We start from the raw sequence: 25555 nt of genomic DNA on the forward strand, positions 1-25555 counted from the left end.
TATCGTGTAGTAGCCAGTCAATCTGAGCGGCTTGTTACCGATCTCTTGCAAACAAATGACATCATGTTTGACTGCCATGGCGCCGTGCTAATGTATTGCTGTATAGCAGCCGCCCGTTTGTGGAAAGTGCGGCAGTTCCATTGCCAAATTTCGAGATATTCGTGGTGTGCTCGCGTTCTACTCGCCATGAATAGAGCTTTCGCTGCCTGAGGTCGGTATGGGTCGCGGACGGCGGTTAGACTGAGCACTCGGGCTAGTGCTGCTCGCTTACGAACCGCGCTCTTTACACTGGCCACGGATTCATCGACGTAAGCTTTTAGGCTTTGAAATTCTGCGTACACCTCCTGCTGAAAATTTAGCGTAGTTTGTAATTGATGCACAACTTGTTGGAGTGTGACCTCCATGGAATTCGGCGTCGTTACAACTTTGAGAGGCGTGCCTGCTGCTTTAGTATGTGCTGTTTTGTTCGGTTGGGTGCAGCGACTAGTTTTGAGGGAGGCCAACTCTCGCTTAATTTCTGCCAAGCTCTCGCGGAGAAGTTTGTTTTCGTTAATGTTAGTCGGGATTTTCTGTTACAGGAGCAGCAGGGGAAATGATTCGTGCTTAGCTTACCGTGTTAATTTGTGGCGCTTGCTTAGTCACAGTGCCGGGAGCCCCAGATTTAGGTGACATTGGTGATTGGGAATGAGGTGGGTTTTTGTTATTGGAGTTCTTTCGTGTCCGCGATCTGGATCTGTATCGACGGCGAGTCCCTGATACCTCTGGCGAAGGATCCGATGCGGATTCTCCATCGTCGGAACTGAACCAACGTAGGCGTTGAGGTGGCATCGATGAGCTGTGCTTCCGGGTAGTCCGGTGAACGCCAGCCCTCGGCGTTCTTTTGATTTAGGGTTTGAGATGTTTCTTACAACTTCGGTCTCCTATCATGTGACCCTCCCCACAGGCCGCCTACTTGGGAGCGCACTCGTGTGCGGCTACAGGGTCCCGTTGTCCACATGCACGACATACTGAAGTGTCCGGCTGGGGACAGACGTCCAATCGGTGACCCATTTGGTGACACACTTTGCACACTTGAGTGGTGATCTTGTAGGGGTAGCAAGCAAGTTCTCCGCCGTTGTAGTAGACGTACCTAATCTCTCCAAAAAAGGTGATAATGGCCGTTTTAGTGTTACGGAACATGCGCGCTTGGGGAATTTCAACGCCTTGCGTGCGTATGCGTAGCTTCGCTTTTAGCTCTTCAGGCGTCATGTGCGGGTCCAAGCCGTGAATGACACCCTTGGTTGTCCCGTCACTTGTTGCTACGTAGGCTTTGACCGAGTGAGGCCGGCCGTTGACGTTTAGCGTTGTAATACGTCTAACGCAGTCGATCCGCCACTGTCTGGTGCGGCGTGGACACGATAAAGATGTTGGAGCCCAGCTTGATTCCGAGCATAAATGGCTCACCCGATATTTGCCCGCTGCATGCAGCAATCGCGGGGCCATGCGGAGCCACATCACAGATCCATGATTGATCGTGGAAATCGGTCACGCACGCAACTTTCCACCAAAAAACAGGAAAATTCGCGGAGCGCATGTGGACACGACAGTACTCGCCGACGCCGCATGCGTTCTCCGTTTCATTAAGAAAGCTCTCTCTCCTTTCCTATCTTAGTAGCGGCAAACAGCGAAGCTATAGACCCCATGACATGACCGTGTGCCATAATTTGAGTGATGGGTACGAGGGGGCAGACATCAGAATGGCTCTAAACCATTGCAGCATACTCGGCCAGGCATTTACGTAGAGGGCCAGTAAAATGTGCCCTCCTTTCACCCCTTCCCCAACCCCATATCTCCTTCAAAGTACGCCCTCGCTGACATAACTGTCACTTAGGTTACACGTAATATGAGCGCATAGCAACCGTAAGACACGTCTTCGTTACAAATAGTGCCGATGTTAAGCCTGATTCAGACGTGATCTAATCCTGACATAAGTACAATATTTGGGACAGCTGAGTCGTGCGCTGTCAGCCAGGGCTGAGGCGAGTCGACAGCTGGTGCGACTGGGAAGCCAAGCGCGCCGTCCGACATGCCTCCGCACTGCTGGGCCATGTCGAATGCAGAGGCTTCGCCAAAGAGACGATGTAACATCACAAGTATCACAGTGGCACTAAGCTACTGTAGCGGCCGATACGCGTCTGACATAAACAGGACAACAAGCCATTTCAAGGGAGGTATAAGGTTTGCCATAATCCTCGATGATAGAGTTTCGTTGCAGAGAATTGATGTTGCCGGCTCTTGGAGAATCGTACGGCAAACTTTTCTGCGTGGAATGTCCGGCAGGCAGCGACGTCTCGTAAATGCGACATCATTACCCTCTTCGCTTTCTACACGCGCCACATTCAAATTCCGTTGCTCATTGAAACTATGCAGGAGTCCCGCTGGTTCAAGTGCATGCTTCGTCCGCTGTATACGTTTAGGACCAAGCTACAGGTTAAAATGAGAGATGCAGTTCCACAGGGCACACTGCATACGAGCTGGTCAATGTACATTCCTCACTTTTGAACTCGCGACTAGCTTTCGCCATCGGAAATTGAACTAGAAAATAAAAACAAAAGGGCAATTTGTTGTCGTAGTGAATTCATGCATCATAGTTTACCTTGGGTCGTCTTTGTATATTGACACGTGTATCTGTTTATCGAATGCTCGCGTTTCATCGTCTAACAAATGTCATCGCACGGCGCAGGACGCGCCTGCATGTATCGGAAGTTTCTGAAATGTTATCGATGGTTCCATCCGCTGCATGTTGTCGCCGAACTCTACGTAATCTGATTGCATGTATGCGCGAAGCGAATGGTGTAGAACTTTCTTGAAAACACGCGGGCACCAGCGAATACTCTGGAATGTTCGCCGACTGATGTATGAAAGCCGACGCGCTTGACCCGCTGATCAGATTTCCGACGATCGCCGAGTGTATTCGCCGCTACCGATGTTCTTTGAGTGTAGCCTGCTTTTGAGGGCACAAGTTCGCCCAATAAAACGCTAGGTTCGTTAATCACAGCTTTGCTGCCTTCTTCACCGTCACTACCAGGTGACAATATATGTATTTCCCAACAGCGTGCACAGTGGCGCAATGCTAAAGGGACCGCTTGTGCTCCAGGGCGCACGTAACGCAGCAATCCTTTTGTCCATATATATTTCATTGTGACCCCGCTGATCGCCGAGCGATACTGGCGATAAGTGCAAAGATCGTGGCTCAAAGTAGTAAAAATAGGGCAAAAAAAATGGAAGATCGGAGTAGCAATTCTGATTAAAGGTGTCCCAACCACGCCGATCGAGTTGCAGTCTTTGGATAGGAAATCGGATGCGGAGGCGGTGGTGGGTTTCATTGCACGCGCACCGAAGTTCTCGGCGACAGGCACACCTTCGAGGACAACTGCCCCTCTTCGGGTGAGCTGCGTACGGCACTACCGGGCTGCTGGTGGCTGTGCTCATGATTGAGTGAAGCCCTCGTAAACAACTCTTCCCGATAGAGCTCGCAGATTTTGAAGACTCGCGAATTTTTTAGTCCTTGACCGCCTTCCGGTCGTGGAAGTGGCGTCGAGGAGCAACAAAATGGTAATAAAAGAGCGAGAAGCAAAAGGAAGCGTCTTCGCGCACCGGCATATCGGCTTAACGAATAATGTAGCCTGCAAGCCGTCCAAATTACTCCAGCCCCGTGCCCTGGACGTTAGCAGCAGACGCGCGTCGTCTGCTGCCCAATAATAACTCCCTCTGTCTTGGCCTTTCGGGCCACAAAGCAGGCCCGCGGCCTGTGTACGTCTATTATCGCCTCCCTCGAGCCTTGATCCGTTGTGTGTGGGTCGTGTCATGCTCTTCCCTCATCATCATCCGGCGGCGACTGCCGCGATTGCCGGCCCGCACGCCTGCACTGCGGCCGCGCGGAATCCCCGCTCGGACGACCTCGCGTGCCTCCGTGTTGCGGGGAACACGCCCTGGGCGGCGCCACCTTGTGCGCCATCGATCCGCCGCGCGACCGAGCGCACGTCTCGTGTGCTACTCAGACTCGCCCGCTTGCTCCGCACGAGCCCACGGTGTGAGTGGGGGCGTCATCGCTGTCGCCCACAGAATCGAAACCCGAGCGGGCCGACCTCCCGACACAGGTTTCAGCCACTTCCTTCGCGCCAGGATAAGACCGATAGTGCATGAATTAAGCGTTTAAGCTTTCTTCTTTTTTCTTTTCTGTGCGGTGTTTATTACGTATGCAAGCGTGAATCTTGCCCTTATTTTGCGCAACAGAAGCGCACCAAACCCCCGACGCGACACACTCACGCGCTCGCACAAGCAATACGTTATGATCGATTGTCTTGACGTCGTGCTTTCCGCCGGAATTCGGCATTTATATTCGTGCTACAGTCGCGGTGTTTCGTAATGTATGTGCCTCAATGAAATCACTGCAGGGAGTCCAATTCGTACCTGCGTGTCACAGTCTCAGTAAATTGGCTATTGGCATATTTACTGCTGCCGTGAGTGCACAAAATACATTGGGGGCTGTAAGAAAGTATAGGCGTGGTTACCCGCCGTTGGTTGCTCCGTGCTATGGCGCTGGGCTGCTTTTCGATAGAGGCGAAAAGCGCAAGCACCCGTGCACTTAGATTTAGGTGCTCGTTAAAGAAGCCCAGGCGGTCAAAATTTCCAGAGTCCTGTTCTACGGCGTGCCTCATAATCAGAAACTGGTTTTGGCACGTAAAACCCCATAATTTTTTTTGCTATATAGATGCCGTCACTTCTGCCTCCGCTTGGTATCACACAACCGCAGACGTGTTGATCTTTCTCCCCTGGCGAGTGTTGTTACTGCTACTGCTTATACTGATGCTGTTAATCTGTGCACTACAGCAATACAATTTGCCAGTAGCAGCAGCAGCGATGTCTGTAACACAGGTCACTATTAGTGCTACTGCTACCACTAGCATTGTCACTAATCATAAGTAAATTAGTGCAACGACACCGACGACGGCAGGGGATTTACTCCTTTGAAGCGCGTAACTCCCGAATCAGCTAGCGCCTGCGAAAAGATATGCTCGACCAGAGGACAGCTTCACGGAGTCACGCGCTCCTGCACGGTACACGAACAAGGAAAGAAAAACAAGAACAAAACCGTATACGAAGCGCCACCGATTCATTCAGCACACAACACGATGAAGCATGACGAGAGCGCCGTTTAGTAAATCAGACGAGCAGCAAAAGGAGAGCAAGTGAGAATCACCGCCCCCCGGACTGCGCCACCCCCGCCGCATCGATCCGCGCACCGCGGCCGGCACGACGTGCGCGCCTATGCACAGTCCTGCAGCTGGCGGTGTGTACCGTCGCGTTCAGGCTGCGGCAGCCCGCGAATCGATTATTTCATTGCTCGCTAGTTTTTCGGCGGAGCGACGTGGCCCCTGATTGGCCAGCGCGTTAATTGCTTAGCGACTCGCGCGCGCGCCAGTCGAGTGGTTTCGTTTTAGTACGATCCTTGCCAGGGGCCACAGGCCGATGCATGTGATGTATACTGAACAAGCAATACGTAGCAATGAGAAAACTATATAGAGGACCACAAAAAATGAAAGCGACCCAAAACACCGTTAACGGGGCGCCCGATGAGAACAGCGACGATCTCACTCAAGTGTGGCGATGACGGTGACAGCAAATGAAAAAAGGCTGGATTCTTGCCTAAATGAACACTGTTTATTATCTGCAGAGCGTCGGCGTGAAGCGTGTTGCTGCCTTCCTCGGCCGCGTCTCTCGCTCGTCTCCCCGTGCCGTCTCTCTGGTTCGGCTGGCCTCCGGCTCTTCTCTCTCGCCTGGCTCGAACCCCCGTGTCTACTCCCGGGTCTCTTCTCACAGTCCCAGGAACCATGGCAGGGCATCGGTGCGAAGAGCCTTTCCTCGTGTTTACTCAAGGGTTTCTTGCGAGGAGCAAAGTGCCATGTCTCGTGATCTACGGGATTGCGGCGTTGGAGCTCGCTGCCTGACAGGTCGGCGTAAAATGCGTGACGGCTAAGTTATGAGAGTGCGCGCCGCTCACAACGGCATGGTGACGACAGCACGACTGCACACGCGTCGCGAATCCGGGGTCGAATTGTTCCTGGAATTGTCGAATGGCCTTTTTTCCGGCAACTTGTTTTTTTGTCGAGAAACACGATGAACTTGACATCGATATACCCGAGGCAGACGATCTGAAATTCCCCTGAAGTTAAGCTTAACAGCTGTCGCTAAACGGCGGCCGTAAACGCACAGACAATCGCTGGAGGTTAACTTCGAAACTATGCCAACGCAAACGCTCTTCCGTGCTAGCACCGAAAATAAATAGTCGCTGTCATTCCTTCGTGAATTTTCGCGGCGTTTCGCCGTTTACAGTATTCGCCCATTGCAACTGTCACCGTCGCAAAATCGCATTGAAAATCACTTTTCACTCCCGCACTGTGCCAGTATGAAAGGAAACGTGTATGGCAAAGAGCGATTCTTGTAGGCGTGCAATTCTTGGACGACCTCCTTCGCTGCTATTTGCTACCTGTAGTTTAGTACTAAGACAGCAAAAGCAGTTCAGGCAGACAGAAAAATAAAATATATACAGACGTGGGCAAATATCAACTTTTACGAATACAAATCGAATACAACTAGTAAACATCGAATAGTCAAATGCAGACGCATATATATAAAGCAGGAATATTTATTTTCATATAGTTACATATACCGCACTTGTATTGACTAGTGAAAAAGAGACAGGGGGCTACCAGGGACAATTAGGATCAGTTTTAAACAGAAGATTACTAATTGTCGTAAAATAAAACTGCACGAATAGTCCCCCAATACCTTTGACGCCAGGTTGCAAACAAGCTTCCCAAGAATGACTGGCTGCTGTATGACTAGCTTTCGAAAAGCGTTAAAGAATATATATTGAAAACTAAAAGTTAAAATTAAATTATACGGTTTTACGTGCCAAAACCACTTTCTGATTATGAGGCACGCCGTAGTGGAGGACTCCGCAAATTTTGACCACCTGGCATTCTTTAACGTGCACCTAAATCTAAGTACACGGGTGTTTTCGCATTTCGCCCCCATGTATATAATGCGGCCGCCGTGGCCGACATTCGATCCAGCGACCTCGTGCTCAGCAGCCCAACACCATAGCCACTAAGCAACCACGGCGGGTGAAAACTATAAGTTGCTAAGAAAAAAAGAAAAGAGAAAGCTGTGACTGTGAGCCCTAGAAACACAATAGGGCCAGTTGCAAGAAATACCTAAATGGGTGTAGCGTAAAAGATAAAACTGGCACGTGACTATACTGACAAACACTAAATAGCAGACTACAAGCAGAAATCACAGGTTCTCAAGTATACGCTTCAGCCGCGAAACGGAAAACAAAGCTTGTATAACACATGTTCTACGATCGTTGGGCCGTCTTTTAAATAAACTTCTGCACCATGTGAAGAAACTGGCTGCCAGTAACAAACCCTCCCTTACATATACGCGAGACTATATTACTTGCACAAGAAATTCAAATGCATAATCGACAAATTAACAAGAAATTACTAATTACGTTTCTGGCTATTTGCCTTGTGGCGTATATTGCAATTTACAAATTCTAGCCGGTAAGACGTGTCCACGTGAAAAGAATTGTGTGGATGACACCATTTACGAGATACGCGCCGTCAAACTTACGGTAAAGATGCACTCTCGTTCGACTTACTTTCTTAACAAAACGTAGTTTCATGCATTCAAGCGAAACATGTAACTGGAACGCCAATGCATTCTTCTGCAAAGTTAGGGAATTCATATCTCGAAACTGCAGTGTCATCCTGGGGATTTGTTCCTAGGTCGTTCCGCCTTGCGAATTCCTCGGCTGGAATTTGTAAATTGCAATATGTTTATGAGCTAATTAGTTAAAAAGCTTAATTAGTGAATGCTTCTTAATTAGTCGGTTATGCGTTTCAATTTTTTTTTGCAAGTACTGTCCGCCTCTTCGAGTAGACCACGCCATGGACTAGAATTGTGCATCAGTTCCAGGAAACTTAATCTTTTCGAAATATGCTCGTGGAAACACCAGGTATAATATCGCTTGTGTTTGGATATTTCTTCCTATGTTTGCTCAGTGACTTTGTGCTACCAATTCTTCAATCTTCTTTTACAATTTTTACCGCAGAAAAGTTTACTCTTCCGCGACTAACCTTAAATGCAAAGGCCGCAAGAAGTCTGACCATATCTTCTATTTGTCTACATATGCCTGTTTTAGTAACACCGCATCTTTATTGGCGTCAGTGAAGCAGTAGAGAACTGGAATTATCGCGAAATGATTTCTTTCCGATCTCCTACGTTCCAATAGTGATTAATTGCTGGCTTTCTTTCCTTCGTTTTTTGGACCCACACACACGTTGCCGCGCACCCGAGGCGAATCTCCTGTCTCTACCAACGCGTACCGATCATATTAACGCCGTTACACTTTACCCTTAGTAGAGGAAAGACTCGTACTGTGAATTGGTCACTTTGAGTCGAGGCGATCGACTAGCTGCAGCCTGCGATTGTGAATCAAGTGAGCCTGAGGTGTGATAGTTTGAAGGAGCCTGACCCCCCCCCCCCCCCCCCCACCACGATTTCATGAATTTGCGAGTCTTCGATAACCTGTTTCTGAACACATGATATACTGCGAGTCTGTATGGATCGCTGATACCACGAATCTCAGTGAGTACTAGCTCGACGGAGATTGATTTCGGTGAGTCTGATTTCTGGTGAGTTTGAGTGTGCGCGACGGGGTCTTATTTTGGTGAATACGAGTCTGATGACCCCTGTGTCAATATATAAGTCTGAGTGAGTTCGGTTTAATGGATCGACGTTGGGCTAGTTGGTGTTCCACTTTGCAAGGAGAAACAGCGCGTAAGACAAGGACTAAGAAAGATCGACACAGATGCACTGTGTTGGTTCTGTTTATTTAGCCAGTCCTTGCTTCTACCATTAGCGTAGCTATAAACACGTTTTCACATTACTCTTAGCTCTCACCTGTACTACTTTTGCTTTAAACATTGTATAACATAACATAAGTGTCTTTAACAGGAGGTCCCGATACAGTCTTTGACTATGGGGCCTCCTTATGTATACTACGCACATGTAATTATCTGTATTTTTACTAATTAATAAATTATAAAAACTCCCGACGCTCCCAATTAAATGAACTATACATATTACCTGTATTCAAACTTTCATAGATGGCTTCGTGCAGCAACATTTTTTGAGCTGAAGCTCTGACAACTTGCTTTGCGCAGGAAATGCAAGATGTGGCCGGATTCAAACGTCTAGAAAAGACTGGAAGGCCTTCGGAACAAGTCCACCTGTAGCAGCTTCATGTCCACTGCGAGTAACTGCCCTAGTCGTCTAACAAGCAAACTATTATACGGAACAGCACAAGCCGCTCATAGGAGGTCTCATGCGAAAATTTAAGAGAAGAAATTGATTAACACTTAAGTAGCAGCTTCACCCATCAGAGCATGGTCAAGCAAAGCGGTTGACATGTCGTCAAAAGGAAGGCTACATTATTTTTTCTTTCGGGCTACTAAATTTCTCAAAAATTCGACGCTTTTACCGTCGTGCTATCTATCGCGGTTCAAGTATACAGAGCCTATCACCTTGGAGACAGCAGAGTTGACGATAGCAGGCAAAATAACATTTAGTCGTGTAATTAATACTTGCACAGAAACGTTACAGTATTCTTAGCAACCTTCTGCGCCAGAAACTACAGCTCTCTCTTCAAACGTTGTTTAAATTTGCCGCGTCAGGAAGGGCGCCACCTATTACACTCAGAAAGGCTCGTGAATCACTTCAAAAGTTGCCAGAAAACGTGCAAAAGTATATTTTCATAAAAATGTTTTGTGACACTTTCTGATGTTTGTGTTTCTTATGCACGACTACTATATTCTCAGTACGACACTATGGCGTGTATGAATCAAAACAAAAACGCTGGAGGCAGCCGAATCTTGCCGCGGCATGCCAAGAACGCGGGTTACTTCGTGCCGGTGCACTATTACAGCTAACTTCAGTTTGATGTATTTTCTGGGAAAGTCTCCAAAGCGTCTTTTATAGTCGGGACACATTTTACAACAATATGATGTTCTCAAATGTTCTAAAATAGCGAAACAATTTTGCCGAAGTTTGAATTTGAAGGAACACACTGCAGGTTGACTGACGTCAGCTCAGCCGCCCAATGAACACGCTCCTCTGCCGTGAACAGCGAACGGCGCGCCTCCGCGGCCGTCCAGCGTCGCGATTGGTCCTCTCAGTCTGCGCGCAAAATTATGCGCAATGCAGCATGCAAACAGGAGTTTGTTGTTTACGCCATTTGTGGCCGTCGTAGTGTTGTGTGATCTTTCTTTATCGCAGTGATATTCTTGTCATCCGTATGTGTTTCGTGTAACGTGAACACCTAGGAATATTAACATGTCGGCGAATAATGCGAAAATACCAACGACGGAACGCGTCGTCAAAAGTAAGTCGTTTTTATCTACCCTACTACCTGGCGTCCATGGGCTCGCCCTGGGATTTTTGCAGTCCGGCGGCCATTTTTGTCGGGTGCAGCCGCTTTAACTGTGCAATGCGTTACCGTACGGCTTTTCTGCGTTGACGTGCACGAACCTCAGGGTTAATTTCGAACCGGACACAGGGTCCGCGCGCACAGAAGGCGTACGGAACGACACCATCATAAGCTGGATCGTTGGTCGGACATTTAAGCCTAACGTTCTGGTCCCGACCCTTTAAACAAGCTCAGCTGATCGAAAGCCACGGCCGCTGGAAGGCTGGTTTCGCACTGAAATGCGTAACCCGCGCTGGGCTGTACAACATGGCTTGCTGCTTGTCTGCTACGCCGTGTTTTATAGTTATCCGTGACAACGATTTTAGTGGAAGGCTATGCGTGTTTAGGTTCGCGCTGCGTCAATTTCTTGGTCCTCGGCCTCTTGGTTTGTCATACCGCTGGTTTCATGTCACGCGTCGCAGCTTCGCGGGCGATCATATTTCGGTATGAGCATTTATGGCCCCCACCGCGGCGGCATGTTTTTACGTCGACATGCCTCCCATTGAATTTTGAGCTTTGCCGCCGACATCGCTTTGGCATCGACCCGAGCTACCCGTATGCGCCGGCTGCGCGCGTTCTCCTGCAGCTGCCGATGAACTCGAGCGGGCTCTTTGCGAATCTGTAGGCTGCCGAGTAAAGGCAATTCGGCCCTATAATGAGGGAAGCATGGGTTTCCCTGGAACCCAAGTTTCGAGTAGCGTGTGCTTTGCGGTCGGAGGGGTCCCGAGCGCAGTGCCTCATGGGTTGACCTCGGGCGTTTTTAGAAACCGCTCCCTGGTCATGCTGAAATTGGACGTCGTGGCGGTGTTTTCCTCCGCGACCTCCCTTGTCCGCTTGCCCGAGGAACACAATGCTGCGTTTTCGTGCGCTCTCCGAGAACGCGTTCTAGCAAGGGGCGCTGAAGGGGGAAGGATTTTTCTCCACGGGGGTTTGGCCGAAAGAAGGGGAAGGGGATGACGATGGGTTGCCATTTTGGAGCCGTGCTATCGCGATGTGCGAGAAACTCGCCGGCGGTGGGAGACCGGGTCGTTAGTAAGAAACAAGGAAAACATGTCCAAGGTCAGCGGATTGCTTGCGCGATTTCGCCGCCGGCCGTGCTCGTGTAGGCGAGCAGATATTCGTCCCTGGTCGGTACGTTCGGTTCGACCAAACCTACCGTATAGTGTATCATACAACCAATGGAATGAAATTTTTTCCTAGCGACGTCAGCGCCTGCGGTGGCGCAGGCGCGGCTTACGTTTCTCCAATAACAGCGACTCACTATTGTACAAATGTAGAGTATCTGTGGCCCTGATGTGTAGAGCCCATAACGTTCTTCGTCTTAGCAGTTCGGAAAAACTAAAATACAAGGGGTCGGTGTGCCTTGTTAAATTCCAGTACGGCTAGCATGGACTCGCGCACTGGAAATGTACTAATTGACGAATACGTACGAAGAGACGAATACGTATTGCGTTCGGTACGCCAGCGCGCACACTTTTCTAGCGGTAATCGTTTATTGTAGAAATGCATGAGCTTACATTGCATATTGAAAACAATGGCCATGTGAAAGCGGCTTCAGCAACTCTGACGATGTATATGTAGTGGACCACATGCGCGCGCCGGAAATGTTCCCACTCTTCCCGGAATGTCCTTTTAACTGGTTATATTTCTACTGTTTTCAGAGAACACGTGGAGTGAGATTCCTTGCGCACACAGTAGTGTCCATGATGCTCTGTCACTTTGTACGCATACTACTTGCCGTCACTGGTATCCCACTGAACCGATACACCCTTGCTTCGCAGCCATCTGCGTAGTAGGATGCCCCGGGTGCGCGGCATGCTGCTGTGCCGTGGCAGCCAAGTTTAGATTCAACTGTCGCGCAAAACCTCTTAACGGCGCACACACACCTGTTGATCCCACCCTAGACCGGGCACGTTCTGTGCATAACCGGCTGTTTTCGGTGCTTTTTCAGCGTACGGCAGGCAAGACGGGCCTGGTTCTGCCGCCCGCTGGAAATATCTCGGCAATGTCTGCTACGTGCACAAAAAGCCGCTGCGCTTGTTGTGGTTGTGGTGGCGTTTCGTAATCGATACCACTTTAGCAATGTAGCCTTCCTGGTTGGTGCTGCCAACTTTCTGCTTTCACGACACTTGCTTTGACGTTTGGACGGTGGCGCTCTTGTCGTCCCGGCCGCAAGACTCGACTGCCCCGCTAGCCTGACCCCAGCGACGGAAAGCGAGTCTCGGGGCTGCGGGTAGACGGGAGAGGTTTGCCCGGTCGATGAGACGGGGAGCCGCAGCGCGCAATCCCCACTTGCGCGTTGCCAGTCCCCGTCTTGCTGCCTTTTCGTGAAATTGCGCCGAAGGGGAAGCGCAACAGAAACGTGCGCCTGCCCCCTTTAGATCTATTCTAAAAAAGCTTTTGAAGGCACAAAAGTGTGCGCAAAATGAATCATTCGCCGCGCAAATCCATGAGCAGGTTCGCACACACGTGCGCACAGTGGCCCTCAATTGCTGGAAAATTCTGCTGAATTGAGGAAATTGAAATTCTTCTCTCATCTTTCAACAAGGTCTCCCAGGACCTGTCTTTACCTTCAGAACGTGGACAGTGAAGCTGCTTTAGAATTGGCCCTTGCTTATGTTTGGTTGAATCATACCGGTGTCACACGTACACTTCTGATCGCGATCGGGACCGATCCGAATCGAAATTCTCGACCGCGATTGGCTCTCTCGCGTATTTTGTGCAAAGGAGCCAGTCACGACCGAGAAATGTGATCCGGATCAGGCTTGATCGCGATCAAAAGTGCTCCGTGTGACACCCGTATCAGTCGCAGATTTACTTTCAAATTGAGCTTCAGGCTTGATCCCTAGAATATGGTTAGTGTTGATGTGGAAGCCTGAGACTTCAGGCTCGCTCACTCTCCAGTCAGTGCAAGGAGTGCGCACAGTGCATTTGTATCATTTCTGTGGTTTTGTTTGTACTGTGAATGGCTATTTCCTGATCACAACGTAGAATCAAGATGCGAATAATAATAGTCCATAGTGCATTAGTATTGCAGTGTAAGTAGTGGTTTTCAGCTTTTCCATGCTGTGATTGCCTGCTTAACTGGAAAGAGGAAACCTAATAACTAATTAAATTACATTGACTAATTCGTTTGAACTGATGATGACATTAGCAGGACATGATTTGGCTTTAGGAACAGCCCTCGTAAGCCAGTCCTCACTTCTCATTGCATTTTCTTTTGCCTTGGTGCTAAGCTTGACCACAAGGAAAGAATTTCACTTGCAAGCAGGTCTTCACAGTTAATGAAAAAGCTGCAATGCCAGTGATTGAGCCCTGACATTGTTTAGGAAGGCCCTTTTCGGCAATGCATTTAACTTGTTGCTTGGTCTTCCTTGTAGGTCAGCACTCTGACATGTGTACCTTTCAATGCATGTTCTATCAGCATCAGATAAAACACAAACACTGCATATAGTGCATGATGTCTGCCTGTCATCGGCAGAGACAGCACGTGCACCTGATTTGGCTGATGATGCTCGCCGTATTGTGATCTTTTTGCCTCTGATTTCGTTGTTTTTTTCGTGCTTTTTAATGGGAGATTTAAGGAAAACGGAAACAAAACTATTTCAATAGGGCGAGGATCCTCGCACCCTGTGGACGAACTACTGGTATTTTGCAGCTATGTCTTTTCCCAATGACAATGCCTTACGGGTTTTTTTGCACTCGTGAGTGGTCACTCGACAGTTTGCCCGGGGCGGTGCTTCGAAAGCAGCCATTCACGAATGCGAAAAGCGCTGAAAGGCATTGGGAAAGGGCATCGCTACAAAATACTGGCCCAGATGAGCACACCTGTCCCACGTGAGAACTGTCCGACGGCGCCCACTGTACCTTCAGTTTTGCTTAGGGCTGCATGCACACTGCTGTTTCATTGGATGCTGATAGTGCATTCAGTCAGATGCATTTATAAGGTAACTGCTAGCAGCTGGCTTCAGAATTTTAGCTCAAAAATAGCTTGTGTAGTGCCATTGAAGCATAATGACTGCTTGAATGTTGGGATGGTGCTGTCATGCACTTGAGTGGAAAAATGTTCAAGGAATATATAAGTGAGTCTCTTTCATGCTGAGAGCTTTGGCTTTTGTAAAGCTGTTTGTAAGCTTAACCTAAGCCAACTGGAAATTAAGACCGTCCTATTACTGTAAGTGTAGATTTTTAAAAAAAAATATATGGGGACCACCATTCTAGTCCTGCTGTCACTGTGGGATACCAGAAGGGCTTGGAACTCTGCTTATGCGGTAGCATTATCACATGTACACATGTGACCAAGTACTGAATGATTGATGGGAATTGGAGTAGGATAATATTACTTAATAGGTAGGCAGTTTTGTACACAGATTGAAATCATAAAGAAGTCACTTTTGTCAAATGAAGTTCGAAGTAAGTCGTACACGAACACACATACGGTGACTTGAAACACATTGCCTAAAGTCATTGAATGATATTTGAGGGGGAATCACAAACACACTGATTCTGAGTATGAGTGAGTTTGCCAACCTATGCTCGTCCACTCACAGCCTTTGTCACTTGCCCTCATTCATGCTTGTGAAATGAGTGTGAATATGACTCGGTGAACCTATAAGCAGCCTGCTGGCCTATGACTACACCACAGAGCCTGTACACATGTATAAGGCATGTGCTCAGTGCCAACCAGCTCAGCAGCTATAACATCAACTAACGCTTACATTACACAAAAGTGCATTTACAGAATTTACTATATATTCTGCCACTTTGCATTTCAAAATTTTTGTTTAGTGCATGTGCATGAGTCCATTTATGCATCTCTTCACGTTGGCTCATTGTCACCAATGGACGCTGCTTCTGGATACAAACATAGCAAACATAGGTTGACTTGATATCATGCGTAATCATCCTCACATCTAGGATTGTGAGCTCAAAACCAGATGGAATCACATGTGATTTAGAGGTAGTTGACCTCACTTATTTTGTCTGCAGTTCACTGGAAATTGTACATGCTCGGACTCATCCCTGTATTCTCAAATGATCCTCCACTTCACTGAATTGAGTGCAGCAACGCCCTTCAACAGAAGATGCTATGCTTCTCAAAAGTTGGTGTGCACTGTCAATGAAGCGCAGTGACCACTTCTGTTGAAGTACGGTGGTGCCATCTATTCACGAGTCGAGGTGGAATGGAGGAACGTTCAAGAATACTGGAGTCAGAGTCGCTCACTTAAAACTGGTTTCAACTCGCTCAGACTCTCTCTCACCCAGTTAGACCACTGCAACTCACTCGTACTCAACCCCATGCCCCTGGAATCATTCTCACTTGCTCAGACTCTCTGGTCAGTGTGAGTTAGTGAGTTGACTTATGAGTGAGCTTGTTGACCTATGATTGCAAATCTGATTTGAGTATAAGGAAGTTGATTGTGATAAGCCAACTCTTGTGGTGTTCAAGAATTGCTGCAAGTTAGGGTCGCGAAGACGTGTGGCTGCATAATTCTATACAACTGTGTTAAAAAGATAATGGAAGTGTATGTCAGATACTTGCAGGTGTATTGTGCCATAATGTCGTTATAATCTTGCAAAACTTTCTTACGAAGCTTTCTGGCTGCATTTTTCGTGGACAGTATCCAGTTGAAATGAGCAGTTTTACTGTAACTAGAGCTGCACTGTGTGGCAAAATTAAGCCATTCAATATTTGATGCGAAGCATGACCCTTACTGCTCTGAAAAGGTCAAGAATAAGTCCTTATAAAATGATTGGGCCTTGAGAAGGAGAATAAAGAGAACAGTTCCCTTGAATACATTGCTAATAGACTTCTGTTAGATGAATCCTACTGTACATTAAATGAAAATTGATGAGCATCTGCCACAGCAGTGGAAGGTTAAGGGGGCTGTATAGAACACATATATATTGATAAACTGATAGCATTTACTCGGTTATGCTGTGCTTCGGTGTGTTCTCCTTTTCATTAAATGTGTATTGTATGGGAGTTAGCATGTGGCTTGTGCCAATGGTTCAGCAGGATCCAAAAAGATGCTCTGCATTTACTGGGAATCCTTGGCCAACACATTATGGTGTTGACCACATAGCTTGCTATGTGCAAAGAATTGGCAGGGCACAGTGGCAAGTTTGCATGGAGCGATGTACTGTCCAACACAATGCAAACCAATATTACTAAAGTGAGTGCATTGCACACTGACCGTGAGGCTGCCAATACAGCTCTGGGCACATGCGTGCAGGACCACAGATGGCAGCATGTGCTTCAGTGCAATAAATCGCATTAGACTGAATGATTAAAGTAGCATAATAACCAGAATTGCCGATGAAATGGTCGCACAAGTATCGGTTGTGGAGGAGTAGGGACATTATATGGTGTGTTTATGGCATTTATTAGAGCCATGGCAAGGTGTTGAGTGCACAACATAAATTGATGGTTCTCAAAGGGTGCTGCCATTGTTTTAAGCACACTACCTTCTATGTGGAAATACATAGTGTAGTTTAGTATGCACACTTACCTCACCATATCCTGAGGTAGAATGACAATGGCATCCAATTAATTTTCAGGGTAGATACCCTGACATTAGTGAGGAAACGGGTATTGGCCTCGAGCTCCGCCACTGGAAAAGCTGGCGCCACCGTCGGCGTGACGTGCTATTAGGGATCACGTGGACATAGCGGTCGTGTCGGCTGCTTCGGGAGCGCCGAACCGAGCCGAAAATGAGTTTAAATTCCCTCGTAAGCTGCGGTCCTCATTTAGTGACGAGATCCTGCTTCGAGTGTCTCCTTTACAACGCTTGAAAGCACTTCAATAGGTAGTGGCTGCCTTTGAAGGCGCGCAACATGGTAGGTAGGCTACTGCTCGGTGCCGCAGTGCTGGACTTACGCAACGGAGCCCGGTGTCAGCCTTATTCACACGTAGCCGCAGGACAAGAAGCTGCGTGAAGCTTGGCTCGCGAAACATAAAACCGGCAAACAGCCATCGGCTACAACTCGGGTATGCAGCAAGCACAGACGCGAGGAAGATTTCTGCTAGGGCGCCGGGTCTGCGATGTTCGGAAAACGCGCACTGAGACGCTCTCCCGAGTCTGCTGCCCGACTAATAACATGACGGTTTGGTCGCTGAACTTGTCGATGCTATAGATACTGGCAAGTTCACTGGAGTGGCAAGGGAGCGGTAAGAAGCACATTAAAAAAAAAGCATGGCATAGGGTCTTGTTTGTGTTATGGATTAATGCACTGGATTAGAAAAAAAGAAGCAGCGGGAAATCGCACGCTGAGAACACCGATAAACATACAGTGCGGTGCAACTCGAGAAATAATATTGAAACGTCCAAGAATTTAGAAAAAAAAAAACATTGAATCGTCGTGACGGCACATCAAAGTCCCCTGTAGGCGTCGAAGCCTCTACAACGAAATTATTTTTGAATAGCTCTGATAGCACCCACGCAACAGTGGCTACTTGTATAGTGTAAATGCTCATATTCTGCGGCCTAAAGCTCATGGCACGGCGCGAAAACGTGCACGCGGTGAAAGCAAAACAGTATCGCGGACAAGCATGCAGACGCGCAGTAGGTCGCTGCGATTCTGTGCGATCGCTGCATTGAGGCTTCATTCTATTACGCTCGATTTAGTTATAAAAACACTATAAGAATATATTTCACATAGTTTGCTCTCAGCGTTTACCTACCTTTCACGCAAGAAGACTGTTCGGGAGACTCCATCGCGGTGACCGAGCGCAGTGGCGTTCACTGTACGTATTCGGTAAAGAGACATAGCGTCTGTAAACGATTCTGTGCTTTCAGTTTGCCCAAGATTATTATTTAGACAGTAAAAAACATCTCTCGTTTCGAAAGTACTTACAGAAATATCCGGGAGAGCTCGCGCATGGTGTTTTCAGTGAGCGCTGACAGCAAAACCTATGAGGAGCGCGCCACGTGATCCCTCATACTACGCCAGCGAGGTGCTTCCGATAGATGGCGACTCCCCAACTCCTCGCCGCCAATATCAAGGCTCAACTCATGAAAAGGAAACGCACACTTTTGCCAAATTACTATTCACTTCTTACGTACGTGTGCTTTTCCATAGCTAAGCTCATTGCTTGCCTTCACCATGCGGTGATGTGGTGAAACCGATTCGCTATTACATCAGGCAAGTGTGGAGAACCAATAGCAGTGAGAAAAGTCAGCTCGGGTACTGTATTTCTATGCAGCCATTGCACGGTCGCCGTTGATTTATACAAGTGGCAGCCTGCAGCAGAGGTCAGTGTTGTTGCTATTGCTGCGAAAACAGGATAGCATGATACATTCTGCTAGGTTGACTTTCTCCAGCAGGTAACAGGTGTGGTAAGCCAGAATTACTGTCCAGTATTATGTTCTTGAGTGTAGCAGATGCTTCAATCGAAATAAAGCTGTAAATTCATGCTGTCTGTGCCCAGTGGCATCTTTTTGCTCAACAATAGGAGCTTGTCTTGCACACTTGCTGCTTCATTGCTCTGAGCAAAGTGAAATACTATTGAAATTGGCTTAAAATTTGGTAGGTGAAGCTACAAAAAAAAGTCTGCCCCTCTGCTTCATTCTGTGGTGACAGGTACATAGCATACTGTGTTGTACGAGTATTGAGGAGCATAAAGTGTTCAGCATTGGTGAAAGGAAAGAGTTGCTTTGGACAGTCGCCTCTGCTGTTTTGAGATCAATTGCCATATCGGTGCATGGGTACTGTTGTAGAAAGAGAGACTGCTCATTTGTCCTTCTGCATCTTCATGTGGCAGATGCCAGTTGTCATAGTGGGATAAGTACTCTTGCATTTGAAACTGCAGAGAGTTGATTTGGGAAGTGCCAGGGTAATGTGGGCCATTCATGGGCACAACCATAACAAAGGTAGGCTCTTTGGAAATAGAAGTACAGTTGGTTAACATATTTAACCTGACCCTTTATTTGCACTGTGACACCTAGAGTACATTGCAGCAAGGTAGCAATGCCTACGAGCCACACTAGATGCCTGTGGATGTTGTATGTAATAAAACAAGCATGTGGGCAAGTATTTAAGATAGTGAAATTGGCATAAAATAACATGTGCCAACACCCATTTGCACCCACCCCCAATCAAGTGCGTGGCCCCTCCCCCTTGAAAAAAAAATCCCTGGCTATGCCACTGGCACGATGCAAAATACCACACAATCTTTATGCTGTTCCCGGGTGGTGGACAGGATTAGCATGAGATGAAAAAATTTCAGTTTGATATGAGTGACCCACATTCTTGCTATTATGTTGTGCATCCATAGTGAGTGGACAGGCAAAGCAAATACTAGTTTTGGCGATGTAAGATTGTTTAGTGCTTGGGGGTTACTAGGCATGCACACCTGAAATTGTTTCCCATGTCTAAGATAGTGACCCAAACCCATGTTGAGTTTGACTCTTAATGGTATTGGGTTTTAGTTAGCATTAAGTAGAGTGAACACCGCTGCATGCAGCGTGCCATTCATAGTGCCTTTAAAACAACGTTGCATCCCCTTTGCTTCACCCAAGAGAGTGTAGCTGTGTGTCGAGTGCTCTACATACACATCCATGAACTGTCGCAAAGATTGTACTAGCTTATAAGATGTATTGGAAGTTCGAAATTCAGACTGCACTAAAAAGCAAACCAACAGCCTATGCATAGTTTATATGCAAGGTGTACTCCCTAACTGTGAGCAAGCTAAAGCAAAAATAAAAAAGTGGAGTTTTCTGCATGGATGAAACCAACTATATGTTGTCAAAGACCTAATATTGTTCTTAGTATCAAAGTGATTAGTAGTGATTAGCTTTTTAATTACTAACATTATGGCTGCAGTATCAGCGCAAAGGTTGTAGAGCACATTTGAAAACATTATCTTCAATTTCTTGCGATTTGTTACCACTTGCTTAGCTCTTTTTTCTGTACTTAAAAGAAAGCCAGTGATACCATAAAAAAACATGTCATGCCCAGCTGCTTGTGTGCCATGGTGGCTTTTTTTTTTAATTTGGAAAGAGCTACTCAAAGGTAGTAAGTTGCAAACAACTGAGAGGGATGTTTTCAAATGTGCTCTACAAACTTTGTATGGAGAATTACTAATTACTGCATTAACTAGAAGTAAGAAAAACTGGTGGCTTTTTTAGGAGGTTGGCATACTTGGTTTTATCCACACAGAGAAGTATTCTTTTTTTTATAATACCTGCTCATTGTTGGATGGGGCACTGTATAATTCTTTTTAGGCATGCGAACATTAGAAATAGGTGTTTCTGAGTGCTTATGATGCAACTAGATATTTGTGGGCACCGTAGGAATTGCTAAACCCCATGGTAAGACTTCATGTCCTTCAGACAGGCCTGGTATAGAAGCTACAAAATGAAAAACGTGGTTTAATTAAGCTCTTGGGTGACATGCTAAGGCGCTTTTGTGTTGTAGTTAGCCCTCAAGGGCTGGCCTTATTTTCTGCCAGCTATAGATTTTCTAGGCTGTCACTAAACCTTGCTGCTAATTCTGTTGCCTAATAAATGATGCTGCACTCGGATATCCTTGTTGTTATTGACTTGCAAAATGCAAGTACGCTAGTACTGCTGACATAGCTCAGGGCTGTGATGACAGGATTGGGAAGATGCATCTGAGCCAGTTGACGTGCACCTGCTAGCCTTGATGCAAATGTTAAAATGCAGGTAGTGTTGGGGATCTTGTCAAGTTGTCAGGAACAGGCTTCTTGTGTTCAGTAAATGCAGCCTTATGCTGCCCTTCATCTTTGCCACTGTGATGCTTGGCCCTAACACTTCTCTTTATAAAGAGAGAGTAAATAGTACAGCCATTCAACAGCTCAGTTGCGTTTAATTTAACTGTGAAGAGATAATCTGATGTTAACTGCTTTTGAGAATGCAATATGCTGTGCTGGCATTTTGTAATGATCCCTTCTGCTTGATGCCATGTGACATTTATCCTCCATTAATGATTGGCTGATACATAGATAGTGCAGGTGGAGCATCACTCTTACCACTGGTGAAGTGCGAAAAGGAATAGTATTAGAAAAAGCATCGCTGCGAAATCGTGGCCCTTTATAATGGCCAGCCCAGTAGGCCTTCACATGCAATATTGAATAAGCTATTCTGATCAACAGATCACTAGTTAATTCCTGTGGCCTGGTGAAATTGCCGACATCCTTTGCATTCACTATTAATGTAAGTATAATGCATGCAAGTACCCATTATACATGGCTTTTGGGCATGCTAAATGGTGAGGAATGAGGAGATGCAAGCTAGCAATTGAAAAGAAACCAAGGTGTAAAGTAAACTAGTTAGGTGAGCACAAGACAAAAAAATGCAACATGACGGTTTGTCGCTTGACCTGCCACATCACACACGCTAGTAGCCGCTATAGCTTGGAACGTGGTAGGAATGTGGAAAGGCGGCGCAACTCCTTGAATGTGGTGTGGGGAGGTATATTGTTTTTAATAACCCTGCATTTCTGACTTGAGTGCCTGTTTTGAGCGAGCTGTCTGCCATTGCATCAATCATAGGCCTTTGCATCGCTTTACACTAGTTGCACGAAGCCAAGTAATGGCATACTCGCAGCTTGTTTGCAGTGCTAGCTTGCATCAGGTTAACACATCACTTTGCTGTTCTAGCAGGGGCAATATTCCGATGGCTGTAAATTAAGATGAAGCAATTCAATTTGGTGAGCTTCAAACCTGGGTGGTGAGACTGAAACTTGTACAAACTGCTATTAGTGCATACTAATAGTGCATTAATAGTGGAGTGATGCAAAGTATAACATACAGGGCGGAGGATCACATGGCAGCAACTTGTAGCTTTCAGTGAGAAAGTTGTAGACGTAGATGAGGGCAGATTGGTGGTGCAAGAGAGCCTTATACTAAGCCATGTCTGCACGAACAATGCATTGTAGAATAAGAGCTAAATAGGCTAATTTTGTTTAGGAATGCTTAAGCAAAGGGTTCTTGTGGTTCTGTGTGTGTTAACTGTGTACCTTGAAGTGTACCTTGCTTTCTGGAAAGGATCTTTTGATTCCTGGTGCATTCTCCAAGATGGTAGGACATGTGACAGCTGCTCTCTTTACACTAATTCCATATTTATATTTTCCATTAGTTAAAGTTGTGTTAAAAGGAAATTAAGTTTTTAATATGCAGGGAGAAGTAGCCAAGCTGAAGACTTAAAGGGGTACAAACATTGTTTCTTTCTCTGTTGAAGTGTATTGAGAAAGTTCTCTAGCGTCATTATCTAAATGGTTTCACATTCAATACAAGGACTTGTGCTCTACCATGTTTTTTGCATGTATACCAACTTGCTGAAGCTATCTTAAAATAACATTACAGGAGTCTCTCGTTTTTATGGTAGGCATATGATATGCTGTACGGAGATTGAGAGTGCAAGCACAATAAATCCCACTAATGGTTGTTTAGCATTTATTGGAAAAAGAAAGCTTTTTGACAAGCCTCAAAGCTCACACGGAGCAGCATTTGAGTTGAGAAGTCATTAGTTTTTTTTTTTTCTGTATTGGCTGATAAGTGAGTGTGAACAAGGTGTAGAGGTGAACTCCCATAAAAGGTGGGAAGCACTGCTGCCACCTTTTATGTGTGTGCCATTATTATTTAACCACAGCAGGCTAATTGTGGTTTAATTGGTGGTTAGGTGGAATTAGATTTGTAGTGTTCTCTTTGCTGAGCAAAGCACTATTACATGCACAATCTGAAGTGTAGGTGCCTCAGCGCCTGTTGGGCAAAGTGCAGTTTTTCTGTCTGTCGTTGGCAGATGGCCTTTTTGTCTCTACCATGGTCCACAGTGCCTTTGCTGTGCAGTCACTCTGACCGCTGCCATTTGTTTCCCCATCTACCTTTCAGGTGTGCCGTTTCCACCTAGCCACAAGCTGACACTGAGTGAGGTGTTTGAGGCAAAAAGTGGCAAGCCACGAATCGAAGCTTTGAAGCAACACTTTGTGCTCGAAGGGCGAATCGAGGAAGCAGCTGCCCTGCGCATCATCAATGAAGGGGCCGCGTTGCTGCGCCAGGAGAAGACCATGATCGACATTGAGGCGCCTGTGACAGGTACATTTTCTTGTTGCTGCTGCTTGTTGCTGCGGCACTGTTAGTAGCTCTGAAAAATGGGAAATTTCTAAGTGCTCAGCAGGAATAGTTGTATTATTTGCTAAGCACTTGGGCCCATGAGTACTCTCTGTAGCTTTGCTTTATTTTGTCTACACTGCCTTGTATAGGTTTCTTGGGTGTCAACTGGCAGGTGCTGGTTGCCTGCAAGTGCTAGTTGTCTAAATGTGTTCCTGACCTACACACTTAACCCCTTCAGTCACGGTGTACACGTTTGTGGACATGACTTACTTTTGCCATTGCTGCGCCGTGGTTGCAAGGAATAGACAACGAAAAATAATCATTGAGTAAATTGAACACTCTGCTTTCCCAAAGTACACCCACTTCACTTCTGAGAGAAATTTATCGCTTTAGACGACTGCTTTGGTGAAGGCACTACCGTGTTGGACGGGACGCTTGAAGTGGGGCGTTTTGGTAGTAATTTTGAAAGATGTTTTTCCCTTGTTGCAATGCTTGTGCCAAATAATTAACCTGTGCATGTAATTCGAGTGTCCCATTCAATATTTTTAATGAAGAGACGTAACATTATTGACTGTACAATCTATATAATTACCATTTAATTATGGTAGCTCTCTATAAAATGCACAATTGTTCTCATCCCACCTCGACTTGCTTTCTATGGAGCCTCGAGCACCTTAGCATAAAATTATGTAAATTTTACACGTTTAGTGACAGTCGAACATAATTCGTGACTGAAGGGGTTAAACACAGCTGCTGCACTGAACAGCCAAGGAGGTGCAAGCAGGTGTATCTTGAGTTCTCGCATAACAGCGAAGTATGTTGTTTTCACTATGAATTTCACTATCTTGGTTCTGATGCAGATGCTACCAGTAGCTTTAGACTAGCTTTGTTACAGTGTGGCCCATTTTATTGCCTTCTCATCAGCCCCATCTCTAAAACGGGCTTATTAGCCAGCCAAACTCTACATTCATCCAGTTTAGCCTTTTGAATGATAAAAACAATTACTTGCATAATCAAGTGACATATTTGGTGGTATGTGTCTCCTTTCTTTGCTTATTTTTTCATCAGGAAATTGAGTCTATTTGTGGAATTGTTTTTCTTTTCAATGAGTGTAGAGTTTGTTCTAAGATGCCCTGTGCATTCTAGCCATCTTGAAGGAAAGGACACTACCTGTACTGATTCAAAAGCTTTATATGCAGTAGCACAGGAACCTGTTTCCAAGAACAAATTGGAGACCAAAATCAAGTACCAAAGGAAACTAAAGATAGGGGATGCTCAAGAATGAGCAGACACTTGTCTTTCGGAACGCTTCATAACACAAGTGCAAAAAGAACGAATCTACATCTGTGCAGCATTTGAAACTTCGTGCTACAGAATATCCTCTGAGGGCTTGCAGGCATGGCTAAATATTTCTGCTTGAACAGGCAGGTGGCCAGCAGACAGACGGGATCATCATAGGTTGACTCTTCATAATTCCTTATTTATTTGCAATACTGCCAGTCTCATATCAAGACCATAGCAGGTGGGCATATGATTATGCATACAATGCATGTTTTATATACTGAATGGTAAATGATTGCGGTAATGCTATCACACATGTATTCTGAGATAGAAAATATCATTCTTAAATTGACGCAAGTAAAAAAAAAGTATTCTGATTGTATGATCACTTGCGCAACTGTATTGATGTAAAGTGCCCCTTAAAATAATTTCTCCTTGGGAAAGGTGCACAGACTTGTTTGTGTTGTGTGCATGCAATCACAGCCAAGCAAATGCACACAAATATACACTTATGCCTACATGCACACGCACAGAGAATGTTCAACCCAAGTAAGAGAAGGTTTCAATAAAAACCAATTTATCACGAAAATATAATTCGGCCATATTGGACGTCGCCTAACTCT

At 46.3% G+C, this 25555-nt stretch overlaps 1 protein-coding gene across 4 annotated transcripts in view; it reads left to right on the forward strand.

Moving 5' to 3' along the window:
* The first annotated feature begins 10290 nt into the window (after positions 1–10290).
* The window catches only part of LOC135921350 (serine/threonine-protein phosphatase 2B catalytic subunit 2-like), a 198771-nt gene continuing 183506 nt past the window's right edge, over positions 10291–25555 (forward strand). For 3 of the 4 annotated variants that reach the window (XM_065455678.1, XM_065455679.1, XM_065455680.1), the window contains exons 1-2: positions 10291–10492; positions 23430–23633. In XM_065455678.1, coding sequence (XP_065311750.1) covers positions 10444–10492; positions 23430–23633 — 253 coding nt within the window. In that variant the 5' untranslated portion in view covers positions 10291–10443. The remainder of the gene's footprint in view (positions 10493–23429; positions 23634–25555) is intronic. The other variant, XM_065455681.1, reaches the window with a different exon arrangement.

Source organism: Dermacentor albipictus, unplaced genomic scaffold, assembly GCF_038994185.2.
Source record: "Dermacentor albipictus isolate Rhodes 1998 colony unplaced genomic scaffold, USDA_Dalb.pri_finalv2 scaffold_12, whole genome shotgun sequence".
NCBI lineage: Eukaryota > Metazoa > Arthropoda > Arachnida > Ixodida > Ixodidae > Dermacentor > Dermacentor albipictus.